This window comes from Eschscholzia californica, unplaced genomic scaffold (genome assembly GCF_041429995.1).
Source record: "Eschscholzia californica isolate CP2 unplaced genomic scaffold, dmEscCali1.0.p SCAF_5, whole genome shotgun sequence".
In the NCBI taxonomy this organism is placed as follows: Eukaryota; Viridiplantae; Streptophyta; class Magnoliopsida; order Ranunculales; family Papaveraceae; genus Eschscholzia; species Eschscholzia californica.
The window spans coordinates 46,783,943-46,803,053 of NW_028238472.1; the positions used below are offsets into that span (position 1 = coordinate 46,783,943).

Genomic DNA, 19,111 nt, shown 5'->3' on the forward strand with positions numbered 1-19,111 from the left:
AAATTACATAGGATAAATCTTGGTGATAAACTGCTTCCACCGAGACTCGATCCAAAAATTCAATGGACTTAAGAGGAATGTCGAACCGCTACAGTAAAGAGGGGTCGACACTAACATTTCGAGTTGGTCGGTGCCTAAAATGAAATTAACCCCAACAGATGACATCTATGAATGCTATCAAAATCGTTGGATAATACACACATCTAACGGTGAAGATCTAACGACGACGTTAGAAAGGTAAGTTGTAGCAAATTACTCAACTCCGCTAGGAATCTCAAGGAAAATTTCTCAAGAAGAAAAGAGGGGAAAAATGAAACCCTGAAATTGTTCGATCTTAGAGAGAGAGAGAAACAAAATTCAGGAAATAATCTCTTCATTTCTTATGTAAGATCAATTCCTCTCAATCCCATAATTTTTTTTTTCTGAATTTTATTGTTTGTGTAGTTCGTAATTCTATCAAATCGATTCGAATTGGTAAAGATTGAACATTTAGTACTTTCTCTCTCTTAATTCAATTGGAATTCCGAATTCTTAGAGATTTCAGTGAGCGAGTTGTTAATTTTGAAACTAGAATCAACCGATTTGATGAAGAAGACTTGGGTTTAATTTGAATTTTAGTTTCTACTTCTTTCATAGTTTTGCTAGGGTTTCGAAATTTCTCTAGTTATTTGTTAATTGGTTGAGAATTTACTAGCCATGGATGGAAACAAAGATGAAGCTTTGAAATGTTTGAAAATTGGGAAAGAAGCAATTGAAATTGGAGATCGTAATCGTGCCCTAAAGTTTATTACCAAAGCGCGTAGACTTGATCCAAGTCTTTCTGTTGATGATCTATTATCTAGTTTAGAAACTGATGAATCTGGTGTTCCTAATTCAACATCAAACGGTGACAAATCTTCCTCTTCAGCTAGGGCAACAAGTAATCCATCTCTTAAACATAGGGTTCCTTCTACTGGATCATCATCATCTTCTTCTTCTTCTCAGAAGACTTATACTGAAGAACAGATTTCGATTGTTAGACAAATAAGAAAGCAAAAAGATTATTATGAGATTTTAGGAGTGGAAAAGAATTGCTCTGTTGAAGATGTTAGAAAGGCGTATCGGAAATTATCATTGAAAGTTCATCCTGATAAGAACCAAGCTCCTGGTTCTGAAGAAGCATTTAAATCAGTTTCGAAAGCATTTCAATGTCTAAGTGATGAAGAGAATCGAAAAAGGTATGATGTTTCAGGGTCAGATGAAGTTGTTAACGAAAGACCTGCAAGAAGAAGAGGTCCACAAGGGTTTAATGGTTTCTATGAAGCTGATGTTGATGCAGATGAGATTTTCAGGAATTTCTTTTTCGGCGGAATGCCTCGAGCCACTACCCAATTTGGTGGATTTACTTTTGGAACTAATATGGGTCCGAGTGTTCGAACTGCAGATAATGGATCTAATGGTTTTAACGTTCGAGCTTTGATTCAGTTACTACCTATTCTCCTTGTAATTCTATTGAACTTCATGCCTTCCTCAGAGCCGATTTATTCACTTTCTAGGTCGTACCAGTATGAACATCAATTCGTAACTCAAAAGGGTGTCAACTATTTTGTTAGGACTTCGAAATTTGAGCAGGATTATCCACCTAATACTGAAAGTCGAATGGCACTTGAAGAACGAGTTGAAAGAGATTACTTTTCGATTCTTGGACAAAATTGTCGGGTTGAGTTGCAGCGGCGTCAATGGGGACTTTCGTATGAGACACCACATTGTGACAGATTGAAGGAGTTTGAGGCAATTGCTTGATATTTCTGTTTAAGGTGTGTAGATTATCTATCTTTTCTTTTTCCTGTTACATTTCAAGATATGATAAGATACCTTTTCTTAACCTTGTGGACGAGTGAGACCAAAGAATGAGAATTATTGACTTCTCACTGCATATGTTTGTGAATTCCTGCCTAAACTCTTCCAGACTTGTATTTGGATATAGGGGTTGGATCTTCCTTCTGTTTCAAGGTTGTGATAATTTGTTAGTCTGACTGATATTTTTTATTCTCGACTGACAACGTTCGTACATATTCACTGCTTAAGTATGCTCTTAAGACATGAGTTCCTTTACCCGGCGACCTCAAGCAGCCCCTTGATCAGATGCCCCCATATAGAGTCTTCCAGTGGCATGTTAGAATCCTCTCCGTATTACTTAGAAAATGTTAGCCACCTATTCAGATAGAAAGATTATACGTCCAACCGTAACTGAAACAGCCTAATTGCTAGAGCGGAGATCTACCAAGAGCCAAGTAGATCATACATGAAGGAGTTGCTTGTTCCTTTTCTCTACTACATGCTGATTGCTTCAACCTAGAACTCAAATTTACTTGCGAAGGATTGGTGAGCTGTATTTCTTCAGCAGACTAAAGTGATGCCTGATGGATACCTGTTCAATATCATTCTTCTGTGTTTCCTTCAAAAGTAGTTCGGACGCGAGAATGGTGTAACAGGCTAGGGTCTAATGCCAAGTTGTTGGATAACTAATAGAAAGGGTCTACTAGAGATGATAATCGAAATGGTATTGACCTAATTTATTATTTCAAACTGAATAACAATTAACGTCAACTAATTTATTGTATTGCTTGATTTTGCAGTTCTTTATAGAAATTTGAAATAGTGTTGTCATTAGAAGATTAGTTTTGAATGTGATAGCGTTGAAAATGGTATTCATCTCTTTTTGCAGGTTCATATGGAGTAGTTTTTGCTTGAAGTTTGAAGACTCCATGATGAGGAAGTTCGAGTTCAATCTTTACGTATAAAGGGAACAACTATATATTCTTCCGTAATTTACTTAATTCCATGCTTGGTTTATATACCTTCTTAGTTCTTACACTTCTACAACTCTTCTTTTGAGAAATATCAACTTTCTAATGGTCTACATGAGTGAGTGTCTAAATATCAACTTATATCATTTCTACTTCTGTAACGTCATTTCAGTATTTCACGGTTTTTGGACCTCCTGCCTATGTTTGGCCGCCCCTGGGGCATACGTCCACATGCGTGCCCTAGATGGATTTTAGGTCCATCCTCCCTAATAATATTATTATTGGTTTTATTATCGGCAAAGTTACATAAAGATGACCTGATAGAGAGAATAACATGCAGAACTGGCTAGTGGAAGGATTACAATTCCCTTGTCCGTTTGGGTAGTTCATCGGACATTTGGGTTGTAATTTTCTTACTTCATTTGAGTTTGGTTATTTTAAATTAGCTGTATGATGAGATCATATTCCGACCGCAAGTTCAAGTTGAAGCCTAAGCAATCTAATCTTTATTAAGCGGACAAGACGTTGATAATGGGAGGAATATGCTCTTAGGAATTGACTTTGAGTAAGTTTTGTTGGCCTGGTTCTTGGTCTTTGACTCAGTCTTATTTGCTAGTTTGGGTTGGTTTTTGGTTCCTCTGCTTGGTTCTTGGTCTTGGACTCCTCTTATTTGCGTAAAACCTGTCATATTAAGTTGAAATTTCATAAGCACTAATATTGACTTTCCACCAAAAATTTTAATAATTTTTGAGTTTATAGCCTAAAAAACGGGTCCTAATAGGAGATATAGTCCTCTATAATCCTAAAAAGGATTTCAAAACCTAAATAATAATTTAAATGGATATCTAGTCCTTTTGGTCTCATCTAGAGAGAAAACACAAATCCATATAATACATATTAAAGATTTAATACCTATATTAACCTTCTTTAATATCAAAACGTGATTTACATTCTAAACTGTTAAAGATATTTTTTCCATTTTTATCTCAACTTTCTCTCTCCAATCACGTTTCAATGGAAAGTAACCACTATCCTTCTTTAATATCAAAACGTGATTTACATTCTAAACTGTTAAAGATATTTTTTCCATTTTTATCTCAACTTTCTCTCTCCAATCATGTTTCAATGGAAAGTAACCACTATCTTCAATATATTCCATGATTGAAATCTGGTAACTTTCTCTCTCTCTCTCTCTCTAAAAACTAAATCTTCAATAAACCTCCATTAAACTCACCAGCAGCAGCTCAAACCTTCATTGTTTCATCTTCATACAGCAGCAGTAGTAAAAACCTGAAAAAAACCTCCATTGTAATTCAGGTTTTAAACTGTTTCTCTATTTATTCAAACCATTGATAAGATCTAATTTTTATTTCCTCTCTTTTAAACTCGAAGCTAGTTGTTAAACCTCCATTAATCTCATAACTTTTCTTTCATCTTCATTAGATTGCTCGAAAATCATTCATCTTTTATATGGTTTAAAATTTACAGTTTTGTATCAACACCATTGTTAAGATCTAATGATGATTCTTTTTTTCCTGTATTAATACCATTGTTAAGATCTAATGATGATTCTTTTTTTCCATTATCAGATTACGATGCTCTATTATTGAACATATTACATTTGTGATCCAACTACATAAGATCTGTTTCCATCTTAACTAGCTTCGAATGGAAGATTTATAATTTCTCTCTCTAAAACTTTCATAACTCTTTAAGATCTTTGATGTTTATTTCTTATTTAATGATTTCTTCAATTTTAGTATGTTATTTCTCCTTCCAATGTTCATTGTGTATTTCTTCAGATCTACTTTAAATCCTTTTTTTTTTTTGCAGATCAGAATCATCTGTCCGTACAATTCTTGATCTTTGTGATTATCCACACTTATTCTTATAACAGAATATAAAGTACAGGTACTTTACGATAACTTTCTATACTTTCTGATACAATTTGCTAATAATATCTTGATGTTTATCCTTTCTGATTCTTGTAACAGAATAAAAATTACAGTTACTTCACGATAAATTACCATACTTTCTTATACAATTTGCATATATTTCACGTAAGATGATATTATTATTGAACAAAGGTGCGTAAAGTATGAAAAATTTATCCAACATTAAACGCCCTTTTTTTACCAGAACAGTGGTCATGACAAGCATATAAAACTTCTCTTAACCTAATAATATAAACAATTGTGTTTTTTCATACATTATACATAATTTATTGATCTGTACCTGTTATTTATGATATATCTGATTTGTTTTTTTTTATTAAATGTTTCATTATTAATGTATGTAAATTTGATATCACAGATGACCTTTTGTGTTTGGCATCTAAGGAACAAACTGAATTTAAGAGTCCTTTAAACCGAATTTAGGAGTCCTTTAAAATAATTTGTACCTGTTATTTATGATACTTTTTCATTATTAATGTATGTAAGTTTTTGTGTTTGGCAGATAAAAGGTGAAAAAGAGGGAAACATAAATTTCATTTTTCACCTTTTAAGTTTTTTTAATGATAAAATAATCATATAGTGTTGTTGTTTAAACAGGTACACAACTATATCTTCTCAACTATCAGAGTCCTTTGACAACCAGATTCGACATGCTCGTGGACTCCCAATAACATCTTCAATTTATAATTTTTAGAACTCCCAACAACCTGTACTATAAATTATAGATCAGAACTGTACATGCAACCATATATTATGTAAAGTATACATACTTTATGATACATTATTGATTTACTTAAAAAATAAAAAAGAGTATGATATATGTAAATCAATGGCTACTTAGAAGAAATGAAAATGTATATTAAATTTTGAACACTGATACGTAAACGATACATACTTTAGACAGTATTTACATACATTAACAATAAATTACTACAAATTTCAAACACATTACCTCAGATATTGATGTTTCTTTGGTGTTAGTCTTCTTCTTTCCAACATCTTCTTCAACAACAGATTTTCTTTTAATGGACAAAAAAACATCAAATTATTCTTATTAAATGATTAGTATTTGTAAAATATAACTCATATTTTATCATAAAATCAAAATGCAACAACAGATTTATAAAGCTTTCACCTGAATATAACGACGATTTGTTTTTCAACAGATTTGAAAACGAAATGGTGTTAATGAACAATCTTATCTTTTCACCTGATAAAAATGAAAAGGAAAAAGTTGAGAAGAAGAAATGATGTTACCTTTTCAGTAGTTACGATTTTTTTTAGGGTTCGTATTCAATCGATTCGGGATAATTTTTTATTTTCAAAACGGTTTTGAAGATAGAGAAAATTCAATTTCAATTTGATACCGTTGCCAGCTTTAAACCCTCAAATCATGTCCTTTCCACTTTAGAAACTTTCCGAATTCAACCGGAAAATCTAATATACCCGCGATTTTGTGAGGAGGGACATGGACGGTATTATTTAATAAAGTATGTGTTATTTATGTCCATAATGTAAAAGGACTAAATATCCATATTTTGGGAAGATTGGATCATATACCTTTTTTGAACATTATTTTGGTCTATATACCCATGGACTCAAATTTTAATCCCTACTTTGCCTATAACCAAATTATTTTTGTACAAAATCCACTTCCACCTATAATTTACCTCGATGGACTTTCAAATAAATTATCTTCGTAGTTACACCACAAAAAACACGTCAAATTTGTAACGGCTTACAACTGTTATAAAAATATAACAGTCGTTTATAAAAAGATTATGTAGCAAATACACTAGTAACGACAAATGGTCGTTACCAGACTACATTTATGACGACTTTACCAGTCAGAATCCGTTACAAAAAAGTTTGCCAAAGTGGTGCGAGAAAGTTTGGCGCTAAATATGGATGCCTATTTGTAACGGTTATAAAACAGTAGGTCGTTCACAAATAGTCTATCTTTGTCTGCTTTTCATTTTGAAGCCGTGCTAAATGTGGAATATTTGTAACGGCATTTTGTATTAAAACCGTTACAAATAACTCATTTCAGAGAAAAAATATTAGGTTGAAATTTGTGGTGCTGCTACTGTTGTCCTTGTTTGAAAACCAAAACGAAATAACTCAAACTAACACAATTCATCAACGCTTCCAACCTAAACATATACATGTATATATATAGAAAACACATCACAGTACTTCGTGAACATCTTTAAGTGCTTTGAAGGAATGCCAAGTAAGAACTAAACTAAAAAGAAGTGATTGAAAATATACCAAAATATTAATGATCTCAAATTTAATTGTCTTTTTCATCCTGAAAAAATGAGTAAAAGAAAAAGAGAATGAATTTTTAATATAGTTATGTTTCAAATACAACATCAATAAATCAGAAAATTACACTAGTTGCAAATCAATAAAACATAACAGTATAGAGTATAAGAGATAACAACAAAATCACGCTTCCACATTGTTATTTTGACTCTAACGCTACTAGTTTGAGTTAGGAAAGTTTGGTGGATCCTATGTAATGAACTCAAGGTCGATTGCATTAGGACTCCAGTCTACAACCCTTCAAATTCGAAGGTATGGATATCTGTAAAAGTTCATGTTTTCACCTCGATATATTGGTTTGTTTGATTTCCCTAGTAGTTGGTTATCTCATGTGTCTCATTTTGTTATATTATTTTGCAATCAAGTTTTTGAGGTAATAAAAAGCCTCTGGTTTTGTAATGGAAATCAAAATAAGAACATGAAAACAGAACAAGCAAGTTAATATACTTTACCCTGTCATGTTGAGGAATTCCCACCGTGATGCACACCACAAGATCGATCTCAACTTCCATGGGCCCCATTGTAGCTTTTGTTGCTGCAAATAGTGTACATATTAGAACCTCACTGCAAAAATACACATTGAACACATAAAATATGGATATTTAGTGTCAGGGTCAAAGAAAAGTACCGGCATTAGCATTTGAGTCAAGAGTTTGTCTGTTATAGGGACAGGGTCATAGACTAACTGTTGACCCTGTTGACTAGAGACGGTCGTTAACAACCGTTAGTTTGTGACCCAAACGCTAATGCCGGTACTTTACATTGATCCTAATATTAAATATCACATAAGTAAATTGTAATGCTAAAATAAAAATATATTGATCAGTCTAGCAAAACTTCATTATAATTCAAAAACATAAATGTTCATCGAACAATATGTTGATCGCAATGGGAACATGCTTTATTTCGCACTTACTGCGCATCTTCAAATCGTTGCGTCTTTCCGATGTGAAAATTGTTGTACCAATGCCTCGAATATGAGATTATTTTCCCTACAAAATTCTCTAGATCACTTTCTCTTTGTTCTCATGACACTCGTCTTTCTTATCGTGGAACTCTCTATAATATCCAAAATATTTTTCACAAATATCACATGGAATTAATTTTCTTCCCAAGCGTTTGATACAGTTGCCCTCTGGGAATCTCATCGAACGAGTTCTTACGACTATTTTCTTGATATATTGAAGAGGCCCATGCAAAGCAGTCGATCCTTTTGGAGTTACCTATGCTAACACAACTTGTCTTTCTACTAGAGATAGGTCGTCGTTGTCCATGACTCCTTATTGGCGGGTTCGTCAGCCAGGGTTCTTGTCTTTCACACCGCTAACAATGGTGGAAGAGCTAGCTTAAGACTAGGCTCTGCTCTACATCAGACAAGTTCTCAAATCTGTCAAGTTCCCCTATCGAAATGTGTACACCCCGTAACCTCACACAGCTTTCACCAATTTGTCTTTAGACGTCCACGCTTCGATGATTAAAAGGTAAAGTTAGCATTACGGTCAATGAAAAAGTATCAGCCTCAGCGTGTAAGTCACAAACTAACGGTTGCTAACGACCATCTCTAGTCAACGGTTAGTATGTGACTCAAATCCTATAACAGACAAACTCTTGACCCAAATGCTAATGTCAGTATTTTTCTTTGACCCTAATGCTAATATTCCTATAAAATAATAAGCAATTGAACCTTTTTCTTAACCTACTCCTAACTATTTTATAACCTAAAAATTATCAGTTGTCTAATAGATGGATAAAAGCTTACCTAGGTTGTGAAGATTTAGAAGTAGGTAGTTGTCGTTGTTGTTGCTTCAAGAGCACCATCATTGCAGCAATATCTTCAGTTTGTCTCTCTATCATTTCACGCGTCGCAGTTTGATCTTTCTTAAGTTGATCAACTTCCTTTCTGAGCTGACCTCTGTTTTGAAGATTCGAAACGATACCCGAGTTTGACTTTTTAAAACCTTCTTCATTTGGTGAGACAAATGGCATGATTCGGATTCGCCTACGTGTCTCGGGTGGCAAATGGCTCCCGAAAACATCATTTGGATCGGGGGTATCGACAAACTCGCCTTCTGAGGTGCTATCGCTTTGTGGCTGCTCCAGAACTTCATCCAACTTTTCCTGTTAATGTTAAACACTTAATAAGATTAACTAAAAACACATTATATAAACTAAAAATATTAATTAAGTTTAATTAAAACTTTACGACTAAATTTGTTGTGTCCTGGTTAACCCAAGTTCCATCCTTTCTTAGTCTAGTCGTCTTGAAAACTTGAAATCGACTAGGCACAACGCCATACTTCTTTTCATACTGCAATATACAAAGTAATGAAAACTATAATTTTAGGTACGAAAGTAATTGAATTTGAAACAAAATAACTTAAATGAAACTGAAAATACTACCTCATCGCGATATTGAGCTATAGATTTACGCCTCCAACGTATTGGTATTTTATCTTAGTCTTATTCATCATGTTGGTCTTTGCTACCTTTTGTATTTCAAAAAAAATATTTTGTTAGTACATAAAAGTTTAATTCAATATACATATTGATCGAGAGAGATTTTTACATTACTATATCCTCACTCCAATAATCGACTACGTCAAACCATTGAGTAGGGTCAACGGTTGGGAGTACATGTGATTTGCATTCTTGTGTATTTGGTACGTAACTTGTAAAATATTTATGCTTTACTTTTGTTTTCCAAGATCTCCATCTGGCATTGAGTTCTCTCTTAATCCACTTAATAACGTTTTCATGCCCGGTGAAATCAAAGACACCTTTAATCAAATAAGTTGGTAAATTGTTAGATACGAAGTAATAAAATAAGAAAATACTATTAATACAAAAAAAAACAAAATTGATTGAAATATTTACACGTAAGTCACTTATTGTTGAATACTTGGATCCATGGAAGCAGATGGTATCTCACCCCCATTTTACAGACAATGGGAGCTGATCAGCTGTATCTCTTACCAATGATGCTATATAAGACGCTAAGTGCATGTCATTCACCCCCAATGGGTAGAAAGCTATCGTCGAATTCCACTGAGTACCTTTGACCTTGATTAAGTACTGTTTTTAAGAAACTCAAATGATCTTTTTCTCTCCCCTTTTTAGAACACTGGCCGTGGTTCCTCCATTTGACATTCGCATAGTCGTGCGAAATGAGATAGGAGATGATCAATAATCATATCTAAAATTCTAAACTAATAAAATATAGATCATTATTTCTATTCGGCCAAGTTGATGTTTTCCTCAGGCAAGTTGTCGGTAGAGTTTCCCTCTTTATCTATTCATTATTATTCAATTTATCATGTCTAGACGTCCATCAAAGAGAACAAGTTAAAGAACTGTTAGGATAGAGAAGAAATCGACAATAATTGCTCAATACCGTAATAGAGTGAAAAATATAGGTTGAGTCGAAAAAAAGGCCTGCCTTAAATTTGGGCAAAAATGAATCAACCATTTTAGTTTACTCCAGTATCTCAATTTCTCATTGTTGTGACTGTAATCAACGCAAAAGAGAGTTCACTCAAGAGTTAAGATCATAACCGATAAATTATATATGAATTAAACATGAAATAAAAAATGCTCATGTTCCATCAATGAGTTATTTGTTCATGAACTTTTTATGCACGAGTAGTGAATACCAATGTCATTTATCAAAACTTGCATTTCATAACAACCCAACCAGTTCATTCATCTCCTTTAGTACCAAACCAAAAGATTAGAAAGATCTAAAATTCTCAAAAATTATTCGAGTGAAAACAATTATGTCAGTTGGTTGGAGTGGTAAGAGGTATAGTTTTCAAATGTAATTTTAATTTCTGCACATTGGAACAAAAAAAACACAAAAAACCAAAGAGTGACACTATTGTAAGATAACTCTTTCATTAGAACATCTGAAAATGCCAGATAACTCTCGAGTAAAAAATGCCAAAACCTGAATCTGAATATTTATTGGTAGAGTCCTAGAGAATTATTATTGGATCTTATTAGACCTAAATTGAGAACACAAAACTAGACCTAAAGCACTAAAAAAAAAAAAAAAAAAATCTTGTCTCAGTAACCATACAAAATTGAGAATTATTTTTGGATCTTACTTACTGAGTGCAGATACACCGAGACCGATACAACCCTGAAATCAAAATAAATGCGATTGTCGTTATTCTCTACTTAGGAATAATCTCGCAGAAATTTTACACTAGTTATTAGACATTAAAGTAGTCAAGAAGTAAAACTCGAATGACTACTCACACTGAGCCAAGGAAGAAAGCTAGGGAAAGATGAAATCCAAAGAGAAACACCGCGACAATTGCAGTCAGAAGCATCGCCACAGATGTTGAATACACCTGCAAATCAATACATTGTCCACCATTTTTTACTCGAGAGTTATCTGGCATTTTCGAGTTCTTAAGAGCATAGGAATTCTTTCATTAGAACATCTGAAACTATTGTAAGATGAACATCTATCTGTATCCTCCTAATTACTAATTAAACAACTGAATTGCCAAAGAGTTTTCACCCAAACATGGCATATCTCATCTACCATAAAATTTTGCAAGGTGCCTAGAGTAGACATATTGAGAAGCAGAGATCATGGAAAGAAAATTTGTACAGGATTGTAGTTAAGTAGTTTATTAAGGTGATAAACATATAGATTAGTATCACAAACCCTGTTTATTAATGACAAAATCACCTGTAGATATTTTTAGACATTGAGGTGAAAATTTTGTACTCGCCGCAAGATTATTAGTTTTTTTGTTTCTGTAATCTTGTAATTTATAATATTTTAAGTATTATGGTTGTTATATGAATGAAGTTCTGCATTTCAACAAAAAATGAAAGATTTGCAAACCCTTGGGGAGCATACATCTTTATGATCTTTCTCTTGTTGTTCCTATTTCAAGGTATTTTGCCTTGTGTTGTAGATGGTCACAATAATATTGACGATACAATGATAATAACCATACAATGCACACAAAAGAATATGTGGTTCAGTCGTACAGATCCACTTGGTAACGAAAATTGCAAGATAAATTTACTATGAAGAACACAATACAATTCTATAAGAATTTCACATTAGCATCTCTTCTTGATAGTCGCCAAACGACGGGGACAACAAGAAGCAAAGCCAAACGGCGGGGACAACAAGAAGCAAAGTGGGTTGGCTCGCTTCGCCTGTAATGGATTTGATATCTACCCATATTAAAGACACATCGTGCACATGACATACCACTAGTTACCCCTGATTTATAATCTCCAATTCTTGACAGTGTTGGGGACAATGGGGAAGTTTTAAAAACCCAATATACTCAATTGAAAATGAAACCGAAAAAGAAAAAAAAAAACCATGGAAGCAGAAGTTCTGATAAATCAAACCGTAAGTTGAATAGAATACCAGCAATGAATAGTACCTAACAGTGGCAACTAAAAACCAAAAACCTAATCTGCAAAATGGCATTACCAATCCAAAACTCCTCTAAACTGAAACAAAATCAACAAACCAGTGAGAAACCCCTAACCTCAATTACGAGCGCAACTAGGTGCTCATACTCAGCAAAAGAAACCAACCCATCTATCTATATATGGTAATGGCACACAAAAGAAAAGGGAGGCTCAGTTTAGCCCTCATTGAACGTCTCATTGTTCTTTTTCTTTATTTATTTATGTGATTTGAGTTGCCGAAAAATTTAGTTTGCCTGATTGGGTTACAAGCCAAAGTCAGCCTACCACACTACTCTGCCCCAAACATGGTGTCCAAGTATGAACAAATGGTAATGTCGAGGCTAATCAACTCAATGTCTGAAGCTGGAACCCTAGAAGAAAATGAGAGTGAGATTCAAATGTGTATTAGAGAACTATAAACTCTTTTAATATGTTCTTTCGAACCCTTTTCTATTCAATGTACAAGTTTTTAAGGGTATCATGATAACATGTAAAATATCGGCCGACCAAAAATAAGGCGGTGTTAATGTGTATAAATCTGAAATCAGCGAATCGGTCGTCAGTCTTTTGATGTTATAATCAGCAAACCCAAGGCTCCAATAACTATGTACTGCAAGAAAATGAATAATCAATATCAGTAAGAATCACAAGTAATGAAGAAACTACTAAGTATATTAACTACTAGGGTTTAGGGATCTTTGTACATGTGTCGACTTCTTGGCAACCATTTATAAATTGACTTCATGGATTCCAAAAACAAAAGTACATTCACAATTACCATAAGAAAAAGGAAAAAGACATTGATTTAACTTCTTCATATCATAGTCAAATATATGAAGAAAACATACCTTGATGTAAGGATTTTCAGTCATTATAATGGTCATCCATCCGACATATGGTAGGAATCTGCAGATAAATTTTTGAAGAGAATATTATGAGGATGAAAGTAGAACACGTTTACAATCTTCTTTACTTTAGAATTCATATATCTGTTTCGAATATAATGTGAATCCTGGCGTAGGTGGAATCAAGCCCATGATCTCCTATAACGGAGTTTGTGTCGGGGCTCGACCTTCCACTAAGTCTACTGGTAATACGCACCCTTATATATAGGTTGTGCTGACAAGAAAAACAAAGAAAAAAGGTTTTGGCAAGACATTCCACTAAATTATGGGCCAATAGATTTAAGCCGAACCCACAATATATCTCAGCCTTTATTCTACAATGATCTTGGTAAAATTACATCAGTGCCTTATATCAAGGTTATCGCGCACGGATAATCCTGCAACGTGGTACAAATACCAGAATGCTACCACGTTTGGTTTGCGCTATGCTGGAAATATACCTCTTCGGTGCGCTATTATGTCGCAGTAAGTATTCGGATATTTGCCTAGACTATATATCCTAGATTCCTAAAGAACAGATACTCATGAACATTCTACCTCCGTAGTATAAACCTTAGTTAACTAAAACTACACCATCTTTTAGCCACTACTCAACTAGCTAATCGTGTAATCATTACAAAAACTTGGGTTATTTAAAGCTGAGGATTTTGGCATATGCCATTTTAGAGTGTTGGATCGTCAAAATATCCAGAAATTGTAGTACACGATACACAAGGGAGGGTAGACTATCTTGTATCGTAGTGAATCAATCAGTGCTGACTAGGTTTACAGTAGTAGGTCAGCTTGAGAAGAATTTTAGATGAATTAGGGTTGAGAAATGTTCGTATCTATACTAATGTACCAAGGGAATAATATTAATGCCAAGGGAGGGTCCTTACCCCACAGCTCGACCCATGATGTGATGTTGATTAATCCATTTTTGACCAGGGACATATAACATCCTATCATCAACTTGATTATTATCCCCTGGAATATTGAAGGCATAAGAAGATGATGATCAGAAACCTTTCATTGGAAAATGTTAAAACAATATAAATTACATGAACACAAATTTAAACCCCCAATGGGAATTTGAACATCTAACTCCAGTTGTATAAGAGATTTCTTGTGGTGCATATTTCAAAAGCGTATGGACTAGGCAAAGTACCTTTAGTGAGAATATCAATGACACCAGTATCGTTCCGTTCATGAACCTATAAATGAGAATATAGCATCAAGAATAAGATAAGTGGTTAATTAATTCTTTAGCATAAAACATTATCACCGTAAAGGTTCATTATGATTTTTATTGCACAGTTTCTCATACTACCTCGATTACTCGGTGGACAATTGGAATTGGACGTCCCTGGAAGTAAAAGAAAATGGTAATCAGTGATGTGATTTAGGAAACTCAGCGATATAAACACCAGAGTTGAAAACTTAAGAAGAAAATCGGAGACCACCAAAATAATATGTAAAGATGATCCTGGATAAATTTAATTATGTGCTCAAGAAACATGAAACAAATCACAGAATGCTATTAGCCGATTACAATGAAGGGTCTGAGAAAACAACTACATGATGAAGAATAGAAGCTACATACATCAATTTTGAAAACAACAATTTCCCCTGTTCGAATAGGATTTCGACTCATGCTTAAGAAAAGAATGTCTCCCTGCAAGAACAAAAATGTAATACAGTAAGTATGCTAAATACGAAGAGCATACACGTTTTCTGCGATAAAAGAATAGGTGAGCTTACACAGACACGCATACCAAATGCTATATGAAAAGCTAACCACTGTTTTGGTACTGATTTATCTGGCTGGCCAGGTATCGATAAACATATCAAGTGAATCGTACTTATGTTCATGTATTTGCTTTCAAGTTTCAAAAGCTAATCAAATGCTATGGTTTAAGTTTAACTATGCACAATCTTATATGATATATATATATATATATATATATATATATATATATATATATATATATATATATATCCAAAAGAGTATTAAGAATATTAGGTATCATAAGTAGCAAGTTTTAGGAGTTTTAGTAGGTTTATGAGTCTTTCTTGTGGACCTAACTATATATGGAACTCCCATTACGAATTCAAATTAGGTTTACAAGTCTTTCTTGTGGAGTATCCATCTATATACTGAACTCCCATCACGAATACATATTAGGTTTAAGAGTCTCTAGTCGAGTCATCTATATACGGAGCTCCCGTAACGAGCTTGTCAGAAGAGTTATTAGTATCAATACTCAAGTTGGTGTTTTGATCAAGGTACCCACTATAAATATCTTGAGGTTTTTCCTTCAAATTGATCAAATCCTATAGATTTCATACAAACTAAACTAAACTTAATCAAAATTCCCCAAATTTATCAAAATTCCCCAAATTTATCAAAATTCCCCAAATTTATAAAAATTCCCCAAATTTATCAAATTTTCAAACACCAATTCCTTGAAACCTTCATGCATTTCTACTATTTCATCATAAGAATCTCATAACACACCTAAATGAGCTCAAATGTTCTTTCTTTCTTACCCTAATAGAATTCAAATCTAAAGAAGCAATAGAGAAGAAGAAACTTACCCTTTGGAAACCAGGTTCCATACTTTCAGAAAGAACAACAACAACAGGGGATTCACTCCCAGTATAACAAAGTAACCCTTTCCATATTATCAATGCTGTTGAAACAATTATACCTGAAAACATAAAACTTCAAATATATTAATCAAATTGTCAAAAGAAAATTATATTAAGAATCAACCCATTTTAGATTAATGTTTTATCAAATCAAATCCCAAAAAAAAAAAAACATTGATGAAGAAGAAGAATTGAAAATGTTTGAATTGTTTAAGAGATAGAAAGTACGAACCAAGGGTGATGGCTTGAGAGAGAACTTGTCTGATCTGAATTGATTTGATTGAATCTACTGTATCTCCGATCCAACCCATTTCTCAACTCTCTCTCTCTCTCTCTCTCTGATTCCTTGGTCTTTCTCTCTCTCTAGAATCTCTTTGATCTTTCTGTATTTTTCGATTTTCTTCTTCAAGTCGTCTTTTTGAAGACTGGAGATCTCCTTGGTAATAATAATGAGTTTAACGCCTTAATTGGGTTTATTTCTACTGTTTCAGTGTTTGTGACTTGATTAAGGAGATGTAATCTCAACCGTACATCCAACTTAGGCATTAGTATCACGGCCATTACATTTCCTTCTCATTTTCTTTATGAGATTGGACTCCAAGAGTCGTCACAGTCATTCTAGGAGTTCAGAAAGTCCTACTAAAATCTACTCCTACTTCTTTATTTAGTACATAAATTACATGATTTTGATGGCGAATGCTTCCACCGAGATTTAATCCCACGACTTCATAGACTTAAGAGAGGGGGTGTCCAACCACTGCACCAAATGGTAGTGGATATAATATAATTAACATAATATAAAATATTTATGAGAAACTGAATTTATTCTATACTCGTTGTATTAAGGCATTCTAGGCTCTAAAGATTATGTAACGACCTCTAAGGTTATTTTGGGAGGAGTAGAAGAGTCTATTCTTACTTTTAATTTATTTGGCGAGTTAACTACTACGATAAATTTTGATTAAAATTGCTACACTGAAATTTGATAAGAAGATCTCACAATTAACCCTGTGTTAAAAGATTGAGATGATTCCACCTCTCAAACCTATCTACTTTCTCATATCTCGTTTAATTTAGACTCTGTCCCTAACTTACTATATGATAGAAGCAGAAGGTTAGCAAATGTTCAACAAGCAAGTGGTCGTGCCGGAGTGGTTATCGGGCATGACTAGAAATCATGTGGGCTTTGCCCGCGCAGGTTCGAATCCTGCCGACCACGACTCCATATCTTTTTGGATTTGCATATACAACACTTTTCAACTTCCGGGCACAAAGAGAGAAAAATAAAAATATTGAACCTGACGTGAATCGAACACGCAACCTTCTGATCTGGAGTCAGACGCGCTACCATTGCGCCACAGATCCGTTCTTGCTTAGTCTTCATGTTGAAGATTTCTTATAATATGTAGTATACAAACTGATTGTTTCACTTGGATCTACTCGGACAAGTTATATAAAACACCACCTTAATCTCCCGTATATTTTTTTTTTGGAAGACTACAGTCTACGTATGTCGTAATATTTGGCATTTGATACATCATTGATGTGATATGCTCGATAACCGCCCACTCAAACACTAACAAGACCGGGCTTTCTAGAGTTTATATCAACACCTTGGAACCACGTGGGCTACCAACTGTCAACTAATTTCACTTATATTAGTCAAGGACATACTTGCTAGTTTATGTTATTTCATACGATCATTGAAGTATAACTGTGCGCCCGCTACGTAAGAATTTTATTTAGTTGATAACTTGTAGTGTGTTCTAGCTAATGAAAGAATTTACACTGATATATGTTACACACTTAAATATTGAAACATTGTCCTGTTAAGTCTCATTAAAAACATCGTATCGTAGGAATAACATTTGAGCTAATCCATATTATTGTAATAGTAACATCACATTTGAATTGATTTTGGTTCAATTACAAAACCAACTGGTTTAAGGCATGAGAGCTTGTCAAATACTGGAGTCTCAGTTTTTCACTTAACCTTCTTACTCTGACACAATCCCAAGTGCAAGAGTTCATTCTTCCATTCTTTCATGGGATTGAGAAGACTCAGAGTTCTCTTTTGTAAGACGTCGGGAGGATCGGTAGCCCGGCAATTGATGTCTCCTCCGTCTTGGGAGCATTGGGATTTCATAGTTTGTTTCGAAATTCAAATATTAGGTGGCCCAGTCGTTGCTATGAACTTTTATTGAAAACTGATCTGCCAAGGGGATATCGTGATTTCTTATTTTTGCAAAGCGTCTTTATTTTACGTAGTCATTTGTAGCTTGCTTATGCGTAGACTCTTCAATTTGTTGCCAAGGGTCTTCATTGTTTAAGAGGGGGTACACTGTTTCCCTCTTGGAAACCCCAAACTCTCCTCTCGAATTAACAGATACAGATACGAGGAGAAGTCAAATAAAATATATGATAGATAATACAATTAATGAAACCAAACTCGAACAAAGAAACGGGTATTTAAAATTCCATATCAAAAGAGAGCAGGCAGACACTAATGATGTGTTTGGATGACGGAATCATGAATCTGCTAATTCAAAAGTCGTTCGGATTCCTGATTCCACGGATTTATGAAGCCAAGAAATATTTTTTTTGTTTGTTTGACAATTAATAAGAATCCTATGATTTATTTTTATTTGAGTATTTTTAAACGCTTCTTTAAAAAAATATTGAAAAAACTTTGTTCTCGAAACTCATTTTTTCAAATATCGTTTCATTTGAGAACCCTCCGTTTTCTTCATAATTTTTTTTTCAAGAACAGTTTTTTAAATATTTTCATAAATAATATTTTAAAAAAAAATATAGTTTTCCCTGAAAGCCGTTTTTCCTCTAAAACATTTTTTCTTGAAAATCTAGATTTATTAATCCAATATCCTAAGGTGTAGGGTGAGATTTTAGTCCAATACAAATTTTAGAATTAGGAATCCTTATGATTCAAGAGTCCTAGGATTCTTGGTAGCCAAATAGATCAAGGACTCTTGAATCCTACCATATCCCACTTTTGATAGGAATCCTACTTAAGAATCCTGCAACCAAACACACCATA

At 33.8% G+C, this 19,111-nt stretch overlaps 2 protein-coding genes, 1 long non-coding RNA gene and 2 other non-coding genes across 5 annotated transcripts; 2 read left to right on the forward strand and 3 right to left on the reverse strand.

Annotated features, from left to right (window-relative positions):
• The first annotated feature begins 95 nt into the window (after positions 1 to 95).
• Positions 96 to 2,935, forward strand: LOC147539826 (DnaJ heat shock amino-terminal domain protein (DUF1977)). Its single transcript, XM_086641673.1, has 2 exons — positions 96 to 1,796; positions 2,708 to 2,935. The coding sequence occupies exon 1, from the start codon at positions 697 to 699 to the stop codon at positions 1,780 to 1,782; it is 1,086 nt and encodes a 361-aa protein (XP_086497799.1). The 5' UTR covers positions 96 to 696; the 3' UTR covers positions 1,783 to 1,796; positions 2,708 to 2,935.
• Positions 1,785 to 10,606, reverse strand: LOC147539827 (uncharacterized). The gene is made up of 8 exons (XR_015225608.1): positions 9,947 to 10,606; positions 9,639 to 9,849; positions 9,473 to 9,558; positions 9,276 to 9,380; positions 8,832 to 9,190; positions 7,525 to 7,607; positions 7,016 to 7,055; positions 1,785 to 3,470 (listed from the first exon to the last, which is right to left on the reverse strand). It is a non-coding gene; the product is annotated as an uncharacterized LOC147539827 (long non-coding RNA).
• Positions 10,607 to 12,923: 2,317 nt separating this feature from the next.
• On the reverse strand, positions 12,924 to 16,714 carry LOC147539828 (uncharacterized). Its single transcript, XM_086640811.1, has 8 exons — positions 16,289 to 16,714; positions 16,003 to 16,115; positions 15,008 to 15,079; positions 14,735 to 14,770; positions 14,573 to 14,618; positions 14,304 to 14,391; positions 13,369 to 13,426; positions 12,924 to 13,130 (listed from the first exon to the last, which is right to left on the reverse strand). The coding sequence occupies exons 1-8, from the start codon at positions 16,365 to 16,367 to the stop codon at positions 13,080 to 13,082; spliced, it is 543 nt and encodes a 180-aa protein (XP_086496937.1). The 5' UTR covers positions 16,368 to 16,714; the 3' UTR covers positions 12,924 to 13,079.
• A 479-nt stretch (positions 16,715 to 17,193) lies between these two features.
• On the forward strand, positions 17,194 to 17,275 carry TRNAS-AGA (transfer RNA serine (anticodon AGA)). The gene has a single exon. It is a non-coding gene; the product is annotated as a tRNA-Ser (tRNA).
• Positions 17,276 to 17,349: 74 nt separating this feature from the next.
• Positions 17,350 to 17,421, reverse strand: TRNAW-CCA (transfer RNA tryptophan (anticodon CCA)). The gene has a single exon. It is a non-coding gene; the product is annotated as a tRNA-Trp (tRNA).
• Positions 17,422 to 19,111: the final 1,690 nt, after the last annotated feature.

What these genes read in the sequence shown, in the direction of transcription:
- LOC147539826 (XM_086641673.1), top strand. Translation starts at nt 697, where the DNA reads ATGGATGGAAACAAAGATGAAGCTTTGAAATGTTTGAAAATTGGGAAA.
- LOC147539828 (XM_086640811.1), bottom strand. Translation starts at nt 16,367, where the DNA reads ATGGGTTGGATCGGAGATACAGTAGATTCAATCAAATCAATTCAGATC. An exon ending in CTCTCAAGCCATCACCCTTG is followed by an intron (nt 16,116 to 16,288) that starts GTTCGTACTTTC and finishes TTATGTTTTCAG; the next exon opens with GTATAATTGTTTCAACAGCA. An exon ending in CATTGATATTCTCACTAAAG is followed by an intron (nt 14,392 to 14,572) that starts GTACTTTGCCTA and finishes TCAATATTCCAG; the next exon opens with GGGATAATAATCAAGTTGAT.